At 40.6% G+C, this 16,317-nt stretch overlaps 1 protein-coding gene across 1 annotated transcript in view; it reads left to right on the plus strand.

Moving 5' to 3' along the window:
• The window catches only part of LOC113667006 (protocadherin Fat 4), a 33,771-nt gene extending 17,557 nt beyond the window's left edge, over positions 1-16,214 (plus strand). Inside the window, 22 exon segments of the mRNA XM_089205816.1 lie at positions 345-585; positions 706-1,444; positions 1,748-1,912; positions 2,191-2,664; positions 3,423-3,640; positions 3,772-4,177; positions 4,567-5,442; positions 5,563-5,874; positions 6,621-6,941; positions 7,703-7,938; positions 8,396-8,561; positions 8,983-9,323; positions 9,925-10,270; positions 10,769-11,545; positions 12,025-12,210; positions 12,346-12,610; positions 12,922-13,090; positions 13,998-14,158; positions 14,512-14,591; positions 14,743-14,798; positions 15,067-15,112; positions 15,394-16,214. Of these exon segments, the coding sequence (XP_089061942.1) occupies positions 345-585; positions 706-1,444; positions 1,748-1,912; positions 2,191-2,664; positions 3,423-3,640; positions 3,772-4,177; positions 4,567-5,442; positions 5,563-5,874; positions 6,621-6,941; positions 7,703-7,938; positions 8,396-8,561; positions 8,983-9,323; positions 9,925-10,270; positions 10,769-11,545; positions 12,025-12,210; positions 12,346-12,610; positions 12,922-13,090; positions 13,998-14,158; positions 14,512-14,591; positions 14,743-14,798; positions 15,067-15,112; positions 15,394-15,641 (6,829 nt within the window). The 3' untranslated portion in view covers positions 15,642-16,214.
• Positions 16,215-16,317: the final 103 nt, after the last annotated feature.

Below are 16,317 nucleotides of genomic sequence, written 5' to 3' on the forward strand. Positions count from 1 at the left end.
GCTAAGAATAGAGAAAGTTTTCTCGTACAATGATCGTCAAATATTTGTGAAACGAATTGTTCCCGAAAGACCGCTAAATAGATTTTGATTGGCTCCGATGTTATTCTTTTTGTTATACTTAGTTACTATCGTGAGCCTATACGATAGCAAAGTGAGTATGCGCAGTAGTCACAAATAATTGAACTTGAAAAATCGAAATACCATTTTGTAAGAGATATTTAAGAGGTAGGTATGTTGCATGCCTGACTGAAGGTTAATCAACTTATCGCATACCAAGAGCATCCTGATGCATACTCAGTTCAAATATGAGTTTTACTGAGTCAGACATTTTTAAATGCTGTCTTAGGAGATGTGAGTTACACCCTGACACCGTTATCAGTACCGTTCTATATCGACACTAACAGTGGTGTGATTCGTGTGAAGACCAGCCTTGACAGGGAGAATGTCGATACCTACATTTTGACAGTCACCGCCACTGACAGGGACCGGAACATAGCCGATCGTAGATCATCGTCCGTGAATGTCACTGTTACTTTGACTGATGTTAATGACAATGATCCTGTGTTTTTTCCTGATCATTATAAAGTAAGTGTATTAAAATTCATCAAAATGTAAGGTTTATAAATGCAAGATTTTGTCCTGGTTTCTGTCGTACGAGGCAACTGATTGATTCGTACTTTTACTGGGAATAACCCTTTGTTACAGGTTGAATTTTATGAAAATACCACAGCCGGTTCCAGTATCACTCAACTGCAATGCACCGACCAGGACCTGGGCACTAACTCAGCCCTTGTGTACAGCATAACCGATGGTGACCCGGATGGTTTTTTTAACATATCCTCTGGCACTGGTCGAATCACCTCAGCTAAAAATCTCGACTTTGAAGACGCCCAATCATATTCCTTGACTGTTGAGGCAAGTGACAGTAGTTCACCAATCAACTCGCGACACACGTCTATATCTCATGTTGATGTCATAGTGACTCCACTAAATGAACACGCGCCTGTGTTTAGCCAGTTGTCGTATGACGTCACCATCTCGGAAAATACGGCGATTGGTGCTTCAGTTCTGTCAGTTACTGCTACAGATGGTGATTCTGGCTCGCAAGGGGAGTTGACTTTCGCTCTGTCCAGCGGCTCGCCATTTTACATCGACAAGATCAGCGGCGTCATAAGGTTACAACAGGAGTTGGACTTAGAAGCTGTGACGTCATATTCTCTATTGGTGACAGCAACTGACGGAGATTTAAATTCCCCTAAATCGTCAGCTGTTAACATAACCGTAAAGTTGCGTGATGACAATGATAACGCACCAATGTTTAGTCCCGTCCTGTATAGCGTGACAATCACTGAAGATACGGCCGTGTTTACTAACATCTTGAATCTGACATGCGCGGATGCCGATTCTGGTACGAATGGACAATTTCTTATGGCAATAATTTCAGGTAAATAACTACTTACATATTTCAGCGCAAAACTTATTGCTTGTAAACTAACTAACCCCAGATGCTTTAGAGGTCTGTAGCACTTCATGGCCGATGATCCAATAAATGCTTTGGAGGGGGGGGGGGGGGGGGGACACGCATGTCATCTGGTCGTGATTGGTTTGAATCTGACCTCTCGATGGCTCTTAGTGAGGCACAAATCCGAGCCGATTTTCATATCAAATTCAAACCCCAGACAATGGAGGATTATCTTTCTAAACTTAGTAAACAATTTTCCTATGTTTTTCCTCCTCACTCCCTAAGGGAATGTTGGTACAGGATTCTCCATCTCAGACGAGGGATTTCTAAGTGTTGCCTCAGCTCTAGATGCAGAAACAACTTCTTTCTATTCTCTTGAGATCACCGCAACAGACCGGCACCCAAGCCAGCCGCTCTCTAACACAGCAAAAGTAACAGTTACTGTTACTGGTAAGAAAGGTCATCTCGTTATTTACAATGGCACTTTTCAAATAACCGAGGGAGTACGAGCTAGCTGTTTGAATTGTTAAATTCTTGACTTGTTGATCTGCTGGGTTATGTTAAATGAAGTTGAATTGAAAGTGAAATATTAGTTCTACCCGGATACACTTAATCTGCAATACCCATTTATTCTTCTCTCTCCCCTAGAAATATAAATTTTTTTCATCGCCGTTAGCTCTATCTTTAATCGTAATTCGGAAAGCACCTTTTCCTTTTCTTTTTTCTAGATGCAAACGAACACTCTCCGCAATTTACAAATGGCGGATCGTACACCGCCCTGTTGGCAGAGAATGTTGGTGTGGGAGCATTAGCTTCCAGTGTTTCAGCGACTGATCTTGACATCGGCTCTGTATATGGCGTTGTTACCTACGCAATCACATCCGGAAATACCAATGATGTCTTTGCGATCAGGCCGACTGATGGTATGGTTTTTGTGAAGCGTTCGCTTGACAGGGAGACAACAAGCTCTTACAGTCTTACAATTAAAGCCAATGATCAAGATCCAGTTTCTCCCTTGTCATCCACAGCCACGCTTCAAGTTACTCTCACGGACATCAATGACAACGCACCTATATGCAATCCTTGCATTTACGGAGCGTCCATCAAAGAGTCTGTTGCCATAGGGACAATAGTTATTCAGTTAAACTGCTCGGACGCAGATCTCAAGCCGAATGCGATCAGCGGGTACACAATAACAACTGGTTAGTATCAATACAGAACTTCAAACGTTGACAATCTCGCATTGTGATTTGTTGTCCAGAAGGGGTTTGCTGCTTATAACTAACGCAACGTAACGTAACGGTCGCTGATTTTTCCTTTTACAATAGGGTCCTTATCTTGCTACCGGGTTGTGCCGCTTACCTCAAAAGATACATGTTAGAATTTTCCTTAGAACAAGGAAAAATCTGAGTTGATATTCTGGGGCATTCAAATTCATGAATTCTAGACCCTGCTGAGAAGAGCACAAGAAAATATTGAGGAATGAAAATAGCCTTGTTGTATTTTCCCAAATATTTGTAATATTGTAAGAAACACTCTAGATACGTAAAGAAACGTGCCATAAACAATGCGTCACCATGGTTTTCGTTCTCTAGTTCTTAGAATTGCTTCTGGAAATTGTTGTTTAAGTTAATTATTGTTTTGGATAGATGCTCTTCGTCGTATTTAATCGAATCATTCTTCACTGTTTATGTGAAGTTCATTGATAAAGACAATACATGCAGTTTATGAGGATTAAAGAGTTGTTCGGTTTGATCGTTTAGTTAAATAATTTTTTTTAGAGTAAAAATCCTTTTTAGAGCAAATCAACTTCGAAGTAGTCCCATGTAAGTGGTTGTCTAGGCCTATGGTTGTTTAGTTCGATATATGAATAATGCCCTTAATTTATGAAGTATTTATTTCGTATATCTAACATTTGCTGCGGTTCTTCTGACTGCATAGTTGTATGTTTTCCTTTCAGGGAATACGACTGCCTTTGGTGTGAACGGAGATGGTCTAGTCACGACACTCGTCACTCTAGACTTTGAGGCTATTAAGTCCTACCTGCTCGTGATCACGGTATCTGATGGCGGCTCGCCCAAGCTCACCACCAACGTAACTGTCAGTATCCAGGTCACCGGAGTAAATGAGTTTTCGCCTGTGTTTAGTAACTCGACATATGCAATCAGCCACTCAGAGGTTAGTTAAAGATACTTATCTGTTTTGTACGGATTATAAAAACTCAATTTTTTTCTCTAAGGGATAGGGGATGGCCTTATGTCCGCATAATACACAAATGTTCTAATTTATGTTTTGAACGCTCGTTATAGGACATTATCTTTGGCACCACTATCACATCAGTGACAGCCACTGACCGAGACCACGGACCTGATGGCTCTGTCCTCTTCTCTTTAATCGATGGCGACTCCGAAGGGAGATTTCAAATCGATCCTAAGTCGGGCGTAATCGAACTAAGAAAACAGCTAGATAGTGAAACGAAGGAAATGTATTCTTTGATCATTCGAGCCACTGACCAAGGTGTTCCTAGCTTGTCAAGTACAGCGACAGTTCATGTTGAATTACTCGACGTCAATGATAATCCACCACTTTGTAACAATTCCTCTTACGTCATCGAAGTAGCAGAGAACTTCACGGTCAATGGGACGGTACTAAAACTGCAATGTAGTGACGCTGACGTTGGAGAAAATTCTGTTGTTTCATACAATATTTCTTCAGGTAAAGCCTCCGTTGTTCATGCCTTGAATTGGAACAGTGGAAAATCAAATTGATTTCAATTAAATTTTAACCCTTTTTTTTCTTTTGCTGTTAGTTGGTAATTGGTTCGACTTCTTAGGCGACGCAACCAGGATATCATGTGCATGCCATCAATACAGGGATTTGTAGCACCATGGTCTCGAAAAACTCGACTTGTACTGTTAAACGCTTATGTTTCCAACTTCACATTGCGAGGCCATATAGGCCTAACCACCCAAAGCTGTAAGGACTCACTCAAACCTGATCATCACGTTTTTTATTTGTCGACTTACCCATAGTGTTCCTATAGTTTCTTGTAAGTGGAGATCATATGTTGAGGCCTAATAGTAATACCTTTTCTTTATTCCCAGGAAACACAAATTCTACATTCAGTGTTGATTCGAACACAGGGATCCTATCCTTGTCAGCTGCCCTAAACCTGGAGTCACAGGCATACTTCGATTTGATCATCGCTGTTAGCGATAATGGATCTCCACAACTCTCTACTCAGGTCACTGCATATATTGTGATTACAGCCGTTAATGAATTCGCTCCAATATTCACTCGGAATGGCTTCTACAATTTATCTGTTCCCGAGGATACCCCTGTTGGTACCAGTTTGGTAACAGTGCAGGCTCAAGACGAGGACAGCGGTAAACAAGGCATGGTTTTCTATTCCTTATCGATTGGTAATGAGGACGACGGTATGTTCCTTCTTGATCCAAACCTTGGGAATTTGATCCTAAGGAAGCCATTGGACCGTGAGGCACGTTCTCGGTATAGCTTGACGGTGCGCGCGTCCGACAATGCTCCCGCGCCCTTAACGAAATGGAGCCTTGCGATCGTGAACATAACTATTTCGGACCTCAACGATAACCCGCCTTCGTGCTTCCAAAGTGCAGTGGTAGTTTCTTTGTTGGAGTCCACAGTTGTAGGGACTGTGATTTTCACTGCAAACTGTACAGATGTAGACTCCTTTTCGATTCTTTCTTATCAAATAACTCAGGGGAACAACAAAGGAAATTTCAATGTGTCTTCCTCAGCTGAAGTGAGACTGAACAGGTCACTTGACATCGAGGATGAGTCATTATTCAGCCTGCTGCTGACCGTTTCTGATTCCGGCTCACCCGTGAAACATGCGTACATCTCATTGACGGTGAAAGTACTTCCGGTGAATGAACATAAGCCAACGTTTGTTGCCAATGACCAGCTGTATAATCTGGATGTCTTGGAAAATATCACATTAGGTGGGTTAAAAATGTCGTTCGTATCTTCCATAAAAATGTTTTCCTAGACAAATCTTTTCTGTTTATTGAACAGAAAAACTAATATTTGTTGAAAACACCAATAATCTTTTTCTTCATAAGGAACTGTCGTTTTTCAAGCCCAAGTGACCGACAATGACTCAGGAGTTCACGGAGACCTGCGGTACGTTCTTGTCAGCGGCAACGAAGACAACAAATTCTATTTGGACGAGGAACAGGGAAGACTGGTACTAGTCAAGGGTTTAGACAGAGAGACCACTGACCAGTATAACATCAGTCTCAGGGTAGAGGACAGTCCACTGAGTTCCCCGGATGTTAAGTGTTCCAATGTGACAGTGTACATTTCAGTTTCAGATGTAAATGATAACCCACCTGTGTGTGCACCAGCCTTATTTGCCGAAGAAATTTTAGAAGGTAGGTGGAAAATAAGTGTAGAAAGTGACAGAAAATGATTGTTTTGATCAATTTAACAACCACTTGGTTTCTGTCATGTGATGGTTGATGAAGACAAACTCGAATTAACTATCACGCATAGAAATTGAGAGCAAATGATCAAACTTTATCCGAATATAAATTTTTTATTTCAAAACTTAACACAATCTGATGTAATACTAAAGCAAACTGTTAGAGTAATCACTTTCCTCACTGTCTATAACAGGAAAGATAGCCCGCAGTAGCGTGACCATTCTACATCAGCGTTTGTGATAGGCTGCCATTGGATTTACACAAGATAACAATTAAACTTATTAGCCAATTGAAAAAGTAAGAAGAGGCCACAATGTTGCCCGTTCAACAAAGTCACCATTTCCTAAAAAAAAACTAGATTTCGCAGCAAACTTTGAAAAGTGTTTTAAACAATGAAATTCACATCTACATCATTTCCCAGACAGGTTTCGTTGTCAAAGCATTTATCAGAACAAAGTTATCTGTACAAAGATTCCCTTTGATGAGTTTTTTTGTTTAAAATCTGACATGAGTGAGAAATTTTTAGAACAAAAAAAAAAAATTCATTTTCAGCCATCTACACTACCGAGAAAAATATGTCCTCCACATTTTCCACAAAGAGAGTAAAGGGATAAGAATGATAACAATCTCGCTTCTATTTCTTAATTTTCATTGATGTACATTTTTTTTTTGCTTTTGTTAGTTTTTTTTTTCAGACATTCCTATTGACACAAACGTGACGGCAATTGCCTGCACGGATGAAGACCTGGGACCAAATGGAAATTTCTCTTTTGAAATTGTCAGCGGAAACTTTGGAAAGAAGTTCAGACTGGACGACAACAGAGTCGTTGTAAATGATAGGCTAGATCATGAGAACGAACATGAATATAGCTTGGAGATTCACGTGACAGACCATGGTGTTCCAAATAATGTAGCTGTTGTTATGGTAACATTGTATGTAAAAGCTAAAAACGAGTTCGCCCCAGTCTTCCAGCACTCCAACTACACCGTCAATATCTCCGAAGCTACAGCAGTGGGTAAGTTTATTCGAAAATTTCTTTTTCAAAATTTCATGGCAGAATTGCATCCATTGTCCATTGGCCTGAGAGGAAACAAAAAATCTATCGTCTGAAAAAATCACTACATTGAATTACTGACTCATCACACACGAAGGTCGGATCAATATCAGTATCTGGGCAACTGCCCACCTACCCCTCCCTTAACTCAACAACAGTCAATTGACAACAAGTTAAGGTTAATGTTGGGTTAGTGGAGGGGTAGGTGGGCAGTTGCCCAGATACTGATATTGATCCCGAAGGTCTTTTAAAGAGTATTAACGCTTGAGGCAACTTACATAGCATAGAGAACAGTGCTTCTGGAAAGGAAGGAATACAACTGAGTGTTCAATGATGGCTCTATCCAACTTGGACTTAAGGCCAGAAGGAAATACCGTTTACAGTACATTAAGTACTCCTTGATAGTGCTCAACAAGTTTTATTCGAATGGCAACACGCTTGGAATCACTCATTACCGATTCATTAAGGTTAGCCAGCTCTATGAGCGCGTTACAAAATAGTTTTGTTTTAGTTCATTCATTTATGAAGAGCCACGTAGAACTATCTTGCATCCAGAGCGAGTTTACGTAGACTAGATAAACGTAGGCCCCGGTTTTATTGCATGCAAGAGCTTTTTTTAAACCCTGGAATTCGAAATTAAAGGGAATCAGTGCTAGAACAATTTGGAAGCGAAGGTTAGCTTTTCTTTGTTTTCCAAACATTCATGACTCTGAATTCTTCAGGTTCTCAAGTATTTGACGCAAACGCAACCGACTCGGATCAAGGCCTTCACGGTCAGCTAGAATATTTCATCACCAGCGGCCTGGACGGAGGAATTGACTTCGTTATGGACTTACTAGAGGGACACGTTTTTGTGGGGGCTGAATTAGATAGAGAAACAAAGGAACTCTATGTCTTGAACCTTACGGTTAAGGACAGAGCTGATAAAGAGAGCGACCGTAGATATGCTAGTATGGAGGTTAGTGCAGATGGGAGCTACTGGTAAAGATGTAAAAAGCTTGATTAAACTTTGTAACCAGTATTTTTGATGATGCAGTTTAATGTTGAGTCTAGGTCCCCGGTCAACGCGTTTTGCGAAGTTCTCGGTAAAACGAAAACTCCTTTTGTACGGGTTCTCAAGGGAGTAGGGCTGGGAAGACGGGTATTCTGAGAGATAACAAACAACTGACTCTATTTACGATATGACAGCTTCAACAAAGTGTTCCCTAACTAACAGAACGGAGTGACCTCCAAAGGTATTAGGTTTGCCTCTCTGGTTGCCAGAAGTAAGAAGTTCCAATACTTTTTGAAATAAGCAGACATCATTTCCTATGTTGGAAAGCAAGTTTATCATCAGTGGTACGTGTTATTGAAATCTGTAAATGTACTAACAAGTTTATTCTAAATTACTCATATTGCCACCCTCCACCTTACAGTTGATCATACACATATCCGACGAGAACGATAATCCCCCGGTCTTCACCCAGGAGATATACACTGCCACTATCCCTGAGAATGTACCCTCGGGAGTTTTAGTCACTCGTGTTAGCACTACAGACGCCGACATCGGAATCAATGCTGAGCGCACTTTCACAATCACGGGTACGAAAACAATAAGAGAATTTCTTTAATTATAGCGCAAATCAATAGACCTGGTTATCGAGTTGAATCAGTTTTAAAGGAATTTAGCTTTAGCTACAAGGTCCTCAAAATAGGTCGGTAAACGGAGCATTTAACGGTCTATTCTAAGAAACAAACTTCAGATTTGTTAAAAAAAAAAAAAAAAAAAAAGAGGCAATGGACCTACCTAACGACCGTTGTGGCATTTACAGGTGTAAAAGTTTAACACTGTGCCGCCTACTTTGTATCATAGTCCGGTTACACAAAATCTTTATAGCAACCCTGTAAATAGTTTCACCTGTTTAATTACCAATGATAATTCAGTTTGTCCTTTTTTTCATTTTGTTCGCTGAACTTGAATTATTGTTATTATTATTGTCATTATTATTTATTTTGATTTAAGGAGGCGATGGTGTCGGGAAATTCAGCATCAACAGTTCATCTGGCATGATATCCGCTCTGTCAGGCCTGGACCGAGAAACTAAAGACACCTACTACTTGTCAATCACAGCTCAAGATGGTGGCACCCCGCCGCTGACCGGTTTGTGTGCAGTACGTGTGTTTATCTCGGATACTAATGACCACAAGCCCGTTTTCAGTCCGACCCTATATCTAACGAGCATTTCAGAAGCTACGCCTACTGGAACTGACGTGATACCTGTATATGCGTACGATATGGATGAGGGATTAAACGCTGAAATAGATTTTTCTATCGTTGGTGGCGATCCTAGGAGTCAATTTCAGGTGAGTTTCCAAGGATGAGTAGAACATCTATACTTAAACAATTATTTTCATATTTTTTTGAAAACGATGAAATCTCGACTTGTAAATTATCATGACTGCAAGGCCTAACCTAGCCTTAGCCTATTAACCCTTCAACTCCCATGAGTGACAAAGACCGAATTTCTCCTTACAATATCAGTACAATATCATGCGGACAAGTGATGAGAATAAACCTAAATACCAATTAGGAGATTATTAGTTGATCCAAGGACAAATTCTCCAAACTAACATCATTGAATTGTAAGGCAGAAAGTAAGGAGAAATACAAGTAAGGTCTTGGGAGTGAAAGGGTTAAAAAGAACCAGAATTGGTTTTCCGTTTTCAGCAAATATTGTATTTTGCGTTTGAAGTCTTTGTTATCAGTTGACTTCTCTCTGAACATGGCTGTGCAAAAGTGTACTTGAAATTAAATATTGAGTTGGATTAATGGGAATTTCACCTCAATCCAAAAGCGTATTTGTTATATCGTTGTATAATCGTTCATTCTTCTGATACCCTAATGAGCGCATCGAACTGGAAACGATTCTGCCTTTAATGCAATTTACATTGCTCTCCACCACAGATAAATTCTACAGGTGTGATAAGCATCAAGAGTTCCTTAGATCGGGAGGACATTTCTTTCTATACCCTGCTAGTTCAAGCGTCAGACCAAGGCACCCCTCCCCTGACAGAAACCGTTTCTGTAAACGTAACAATCGAGGATATCAACGACAATCCACCGGTATTTTCTGACAGTAATTTCACCGTAACTGTGGCTGAAAATCTGCCAGTTGGCACACGATTTCTGAATGTAACTGCATCAGATTCTGATATAGGGGACAATGCCCTGCTAGCATGGTCTATCGTGAGTGGAAACGTTGGTGACGTCATGGCCATAGATTCATCCTCAGGGAGGTTATATAATGTGGGTGAGTTATCAATGACTATCGTAAAGACGTTTCCAACTGATCGTGGACAGTTTATCTCCAGGAGTGCATCAGTTTTGCTTTACAACATTCTGTGATTAGCTTTGAAATCTCGCACTACCTTTTTTAACCAATCTATACAAAAGAGGAAAGTTTCTAAAGAAACTGTGATGCTACGTCTGTGCGGTGTTTTGCAAGATAATTTGGTTTCATCTACTGAGTTTTTTATAAAAATTTGCTGCCGTAATGAGCTTTTAAAGCTGACGTTTCGAGCATTAGCCCTTCGTCAGAGCGAAGGGATGGCTAATATCTGTTTGGTTACTCGCTTTGTCTCTGTTTCAGGGAGTTTGCTTGTCTGTAATTTGAGTTCTCATTTTGCCTTCTGTTATGTTTTCCTTCGTGGTGACTTTAAGTTACTTTATGGTTAGACGTTTTCTGTAGAGCATCTAAGAAGTATTCAGGTTCAATCGATATATTTCTCTACCATTTCTTCGTTTGCAGGTTCATTTGACCGTGAGACTACCCCGGAATACCTCTTGACAGTGAGTGTCGAGGATGCTGGAAAACCTTCTTTGAACTCCTCAACCAAAGTCACAGTGAGAATAAGCGACAGTAACGACAACTCCCCCGAGTTCAACAAAGCCGATTACACCTTCTTCGTCTTAGAAAACCAAGAAATAGGAACTTTCGTTGGAGAAGTGCAGGCCAATGATAATGATAACGGCACGCATGCGCAGCTTGTGTATTCTATCGAGTCTGGAGATGTTAGTGATCGTTTTTCAATTAACCCGTCTCAGGGGACCATTTACACGGCCAAAGTGCTGGACAGGGAAGATGTTAGGGAGTATAGAATTAGCGTTAAAGCTTCAGATTCGGCTGTATTTCCATTTGACCTATCAAACGTCACGAACGTTTACATAACAGTCTTAGATCAGAATGACAATAGCCCCAGTTTTCCTCAGCCGTTTTATAATGCGTCGGTCCTGGAAAATTCCCAATCCGGGGTATCGGTTACAACAGTAACGGCTGAAGATCCTGACAGTGACGCTAATGCAGAGTTAACGTATAGCATTACCCATGAATCTTCAGTAGAGTATTTTAGTATTAGTAGTGTGACCGGAGAGGTGTTCGTAAAGAACCTGTTTGACTACGAGGAAGTGAAATTTGTGAACGTTACAGTTACCGCGGAAGATAATGGGATTGTCAGGCGCAGCGGCTCTGTTTCCTTGATTGTTTACATAAAGGATGCAAATGACAATGCTCCAGTTGTTAAAAAAGGTCAGTGCACTAACCTTGCAGCAGCTCTTGCTGTGGATATTCCTATACTTGTCAACGTACGTATTTTTTTGACTTCCCTCTTAAAGCTTTTTGTCTCCTATTTTGGCCAAATTTTTAAATAAGAATGAACAGAAATAAGTTTGCGAGAATGGTTTATTATGGAGAAGATTTTTGAACGAAAAGGTATGCATAATGGGGTTGAAAAATTTGGTGTCAAGATAAACATTGTTCATTGTTATCAATCATTGTCATCAACCTTATTAGGCAATCGATAGCTCTCAGATTTTCTTAGATTATTTTAATTCAGCTCGTGGCCGCTTGATGATAAAAAGCGTTTATCGAAACATCTGTGTTTTTGAATAAGAATTCCCTGCTTAAACGAGAGTTATCTTCTTTGTAGTTGTTGTTAAGGAATGCAATTCGTTTTCAAATAGCTCAATTCACTCTTCTTCGTTTGCGATATTCTTGCAACTTCGCAGATTTCTACGATGCACTCATTCGCCAAGACCGATCGTTCGACTCAGCTCCCATTGTTACAGTCTCTGCGACAGATAAGGACTCTGGTGACGCGGGGACTGTGGAATATGGCCTGCTGGAACCCTCTTCGATTTTCACTTTGGGACGCAGCGATGGCAATATTCGCCTTTCTTCATCTGCTGATATCGGTAGAGTAAACTATTCTCATAAGTCTTCTGAAGTGATTGTGATTGTAAGGTTTCTAAAGAAAAAGAACTAATTCAAGTTTTTGATCAGGAACATGTCTTTGCTCATAAGACGTCTTTTATTTTGCTCTTATATAGGGAAACCATACGTGCTGCGCCTGCGCGCTACAGACCAAGGCACGCCGCCGCTGACCAGTGGTACAATTACGGTTCGAATTGATGTGACTGATCCAGAGAACACAATGGTTGATCTAGAACTGGAAATAAGTTTGGAACAATTTGAGGCAAATCGGGAGCTGTTTCTGGAGAAAATATCTCAGCTTTTGGGAGCTGAAGTAGGAATTTCAGAGATCACTGTTATTACTGAAGAATCAAGAAGAAGAAAAAGAGAAACAAAAACTCGGTAAGAGCGAATTTTCTTGTTTGTACCCGTTTGGTATCCACTCATATTTCCATGCTCGTACCCTACTTCTGGCATAACGCTTTTCTTTTTCGTGCCTTTCATGAGTAACCATGCGCGTCCTTGGCCTTTCTGGACACCTCTGCTATTAGTGTCATTTAATTTGAATGCCTTAAAATAATGTGTTGTAGCCTTAAGTTTGCTCCAGCTAAGCAGCGTAGCTTTCAATCGATGCTTTAGAGAAACTTGGTGTTTACCTTGATTCTTTCGATTTCATCCAACTTCACTTTTACATTCATTAATTTTTTTTCTAGATTAAAAGTCACCATATATGCTGTAAAAAATCCAACCGGAAATACAACAGATCTTAACGAGAAATTATCGCATATCAAAGACTATATGACACGAGACGATATTCTGAAAGTTCTCCTCGATGAGGATGGAAATCCAAGTCCAAACCTGACAAATGACAAGGAGTTAGAGGTAAAGGGTTGCTACTAACGCCAAGCGCAGAAATAATAGCCACTGACTCTAAGCGCAGGAAAAGTTGTTTACTGATTCCAAGCGCGGGGAAGGTTGCTACTAACTCCGAGCGCGTGAAACCTTTCCCTGATTCTACTGTGGGAGTAGTTGTTACTGATTCGAAGCGCGAGAAAAGTTGCCACTGACTTGAAGTGCGGAAAAAGTTGCTTCCGACTCCAAGCGCGGAAAAATTTTATTCTGACTCCACGCAAGGGAAAAGTTGCCACTGACTCCAAGTGCAAGAAAAGTTGCCACTGACTTGAAGCGTGGGAAAAGTTGCTCCTGACCCCGAGCTCGGGGAAAGTTGCTCCTGACTCCGAGCGCGGGGAAAGTGGCTTCTGACTCCAAGCGCGGGAAAGTTGCCATTGACTCCAAACGTGGGAATGTTGCCACTGACTCCAAGCGCAGGAGATTCAATTCGTAGTTCAGACCTGGAATTGTAGGTCTGAGGACGTTTGATTATTGAATAAGTTCATTCGACTTTAAATCCTCAGTAAAGAGAAGTATTAACCCTTTACACCCTAAGATCAGTATGCACATTCTCCACACTGTCTTCAATACATTTCTTAAGGAACCAATAAGGAGAATTTGTTTGCCATTCCAGAGCTTCTTTACTTGCTGATGATTTTCTTTATTCTCATGACCTAACTGTGTGATTCAAGGGTATTACTGTAGGGAATAACTAGATGCTGGTCACTCTCAGGGGTTAAAGTGATCTATACTTAAGGAACTGCAACAGTTAAAGAAAAGATATGTATTCAATTTAGACAGTTTCCGTTGCACTTGCAAGGAGCGAAGTTTTTGTTCTTCATTTGTAATAAGTACACTATCACCATAAAGCTCTGTTGAGGGTGAAATTTTTTTCTAGGTGTTTAACATTCGCACAGTGAAGGCCACTAAACCCACCATACCATCAACAATACCTTTCTTCAAGACAACTGTTGGTATCGTTAGTCTAGTGTTTGGATGTTTAATGGTGTTGGTGGCGATTGCTTCTGTTGTATTTTGGAAGAAGCGGGCAAAGAAAAGGTTGGTAGAAATGCCTCATTTTTCCGAAGTTCATAAATACGCGAAATTTTCTTTACCTTAACTGTTTTTCAGTTATTTTCTACGCTAACGTCCTAGCCTGTGTTTTTGTTCGTGTTTTTGTTGTAGTCTGTTGGAATTTCTGTAGTTGGCCCTTCGACGTTGCTGTTTGCACCTGCTATATGAAAAACAGCTTACGCTGTCGTAAACTCGCAATGCGAAACTAAAGTTGTCGACAGCGCAAATTTCGTTCTTGATATCTGAAATCTCTGTTTACACTGTCGACCGAGCAGTGTTTAATTTTTACACATAATACATTTTCATGATGATTTATATTCTGATTTTTACATCGACAGAATACGAAGACTGGAATCTCGAGAACCTAATTTAAGGCCGAATAGAGGCCTCACAAACAGAGAAGTTGCTTTATACAAAGGTACGTGTTTCTTTCTTTAGAAAGTGGGCGGCATAAATTGTTCCCTAAAAGGGCCTTGAGGACCTTATAAACTTCTTTTGATTCATGCTCCAATTAATTTCTGTATGTGAAGTAGTGAAAAATTGATATCTAAGCTTTCTTCTTTCTAAAGGCAAGGATAAGCGAAACAAAATGGTCTCACCTGTCATGGCGGAAAACCAAGAAATTGTAAGTATTCACGAAAGAGAGTCTAACAGTCGAAACGCCAGCTTTTAAAACTTGTTGTTGTTCTTCTTCTTCTGCGGCCAATTTACGTTATTAACTCAGTTGATAATACTGAATTAAGTGTACTGTTACTGTTTCTGGGCGGGAATCCATCAGAGTCTATGTAAATTTGACCTTGATTTGGTGGACGGAAAGTTAACGTGCCTAAAACGTTGTACGGCTAATTGTAATTTAATCACCGTAATTCTTTGTGAATATCTTCTTTGTACAGGTTGCTGACAATGGAAGGCGATTCGATGGAAGAGCTGTGGATCCAGGTATTTGTAAAGCCTTAATAAAAACGGTATTATTCATTATGGTTGAAAAAGATGTTCAATGTATGATACCAATAAAAATGCCAATACGGAGTTGTGCAAACTACTTATTACTGCCAGGTTTTCTCAATGTTGAAGGAGAATGTTAAACGAGTACTTGGAGGTAATTATTTAATAAGATCAACGCTTTCAATTCCCGTTCCCCTCGTACTTTTTGAAACGTAGTTTCGTCAAGGCGTTTGTCTTTCTAATTAATTTTTCTTTTCTAAACTTTTTTTCCACAGTGACTGGGAAAGTTTACCTTTTCAATAAAACAACTGGTGAGCGCACGTGGCTCGAAGACTTGCGCGAGGGAAGGAATGGTCCCCAGTCCCTTTATGGTCACCGTCAAGCGCATTCGAGGTACGGTGATCGTCAGCACCACAGAGTGCAGGACTTACCACCACCCCGAGCGACAATAGAGAAAATACACGAATATGACCACAGAGGCAATCATCTCCAGTTACCAGGAACACCCGAGGGGCATTCATAGCGGACTCTGTATGAGCTTGGATGACAAAAAGTCAAATGTTTTGACGTGTTAAGTGCACCACTGAACCTCTGAATTTAAATAATTCGGTCACAACTCTACAGAGCAATATAAAGTTTCAAGATCGATTAATCAAAAGCTAAACGCGGGTTTGCGTTATTTGCAGCACACTGACAAGGACGGGCAGTCAAACACAAAATGGAAAACCTACAATACCTCTGTGACACATGCCATGCTAATCAGTTAAAATGCTCCCTTCTCCTCCTTGAACCGCCCCTTCCTTCACCCCCTCCCCCCCCCCCCCTTCCAAGAAGATATGCTAATGATCACTTGGTCAAGCGTTGGAAACTGGACGGAAGTGTCCAATAATGAACGATAAGTCAGAAATTGGACCACAGCGTCCAGAAGCGCGGAGGCTTGGGTCCGAAAACAGAAAAAGCCTAGACGAAACCTTCCGAAGCATAAGATAATTGTTTTAAAACTAGACGGAGATTTTGAGGTCTTTTCCCTAGAGGTCCAGCCCATATTGATCCGTTTTTTTCTTTACTTTGAGGAAATAAAGTCTAAGATCGTTTTTTCTGCTTAATGTCATTATGTCATATCATTGCTGGTTTGCGCAACATTTTACTTAAATAAAGTTCAGGATAACGTGTAGAATGTCCGGAACCCGAGATCACTG

Source organism: Pocillopora damicornis, chromosome 5 (assembly GCF_964200805.1).
Source record: "Pocillopora damicornis chromosome 5, jaPocDami1.2, whole genome shotgun sequence".
Classification (NCBI taxonomy): Eukaryota; Metazoa; Cnidaria; class Anthozoa; order Scleractinia; family Pocilloporidae; genus Pocillopora; species Pocillopora damicornis.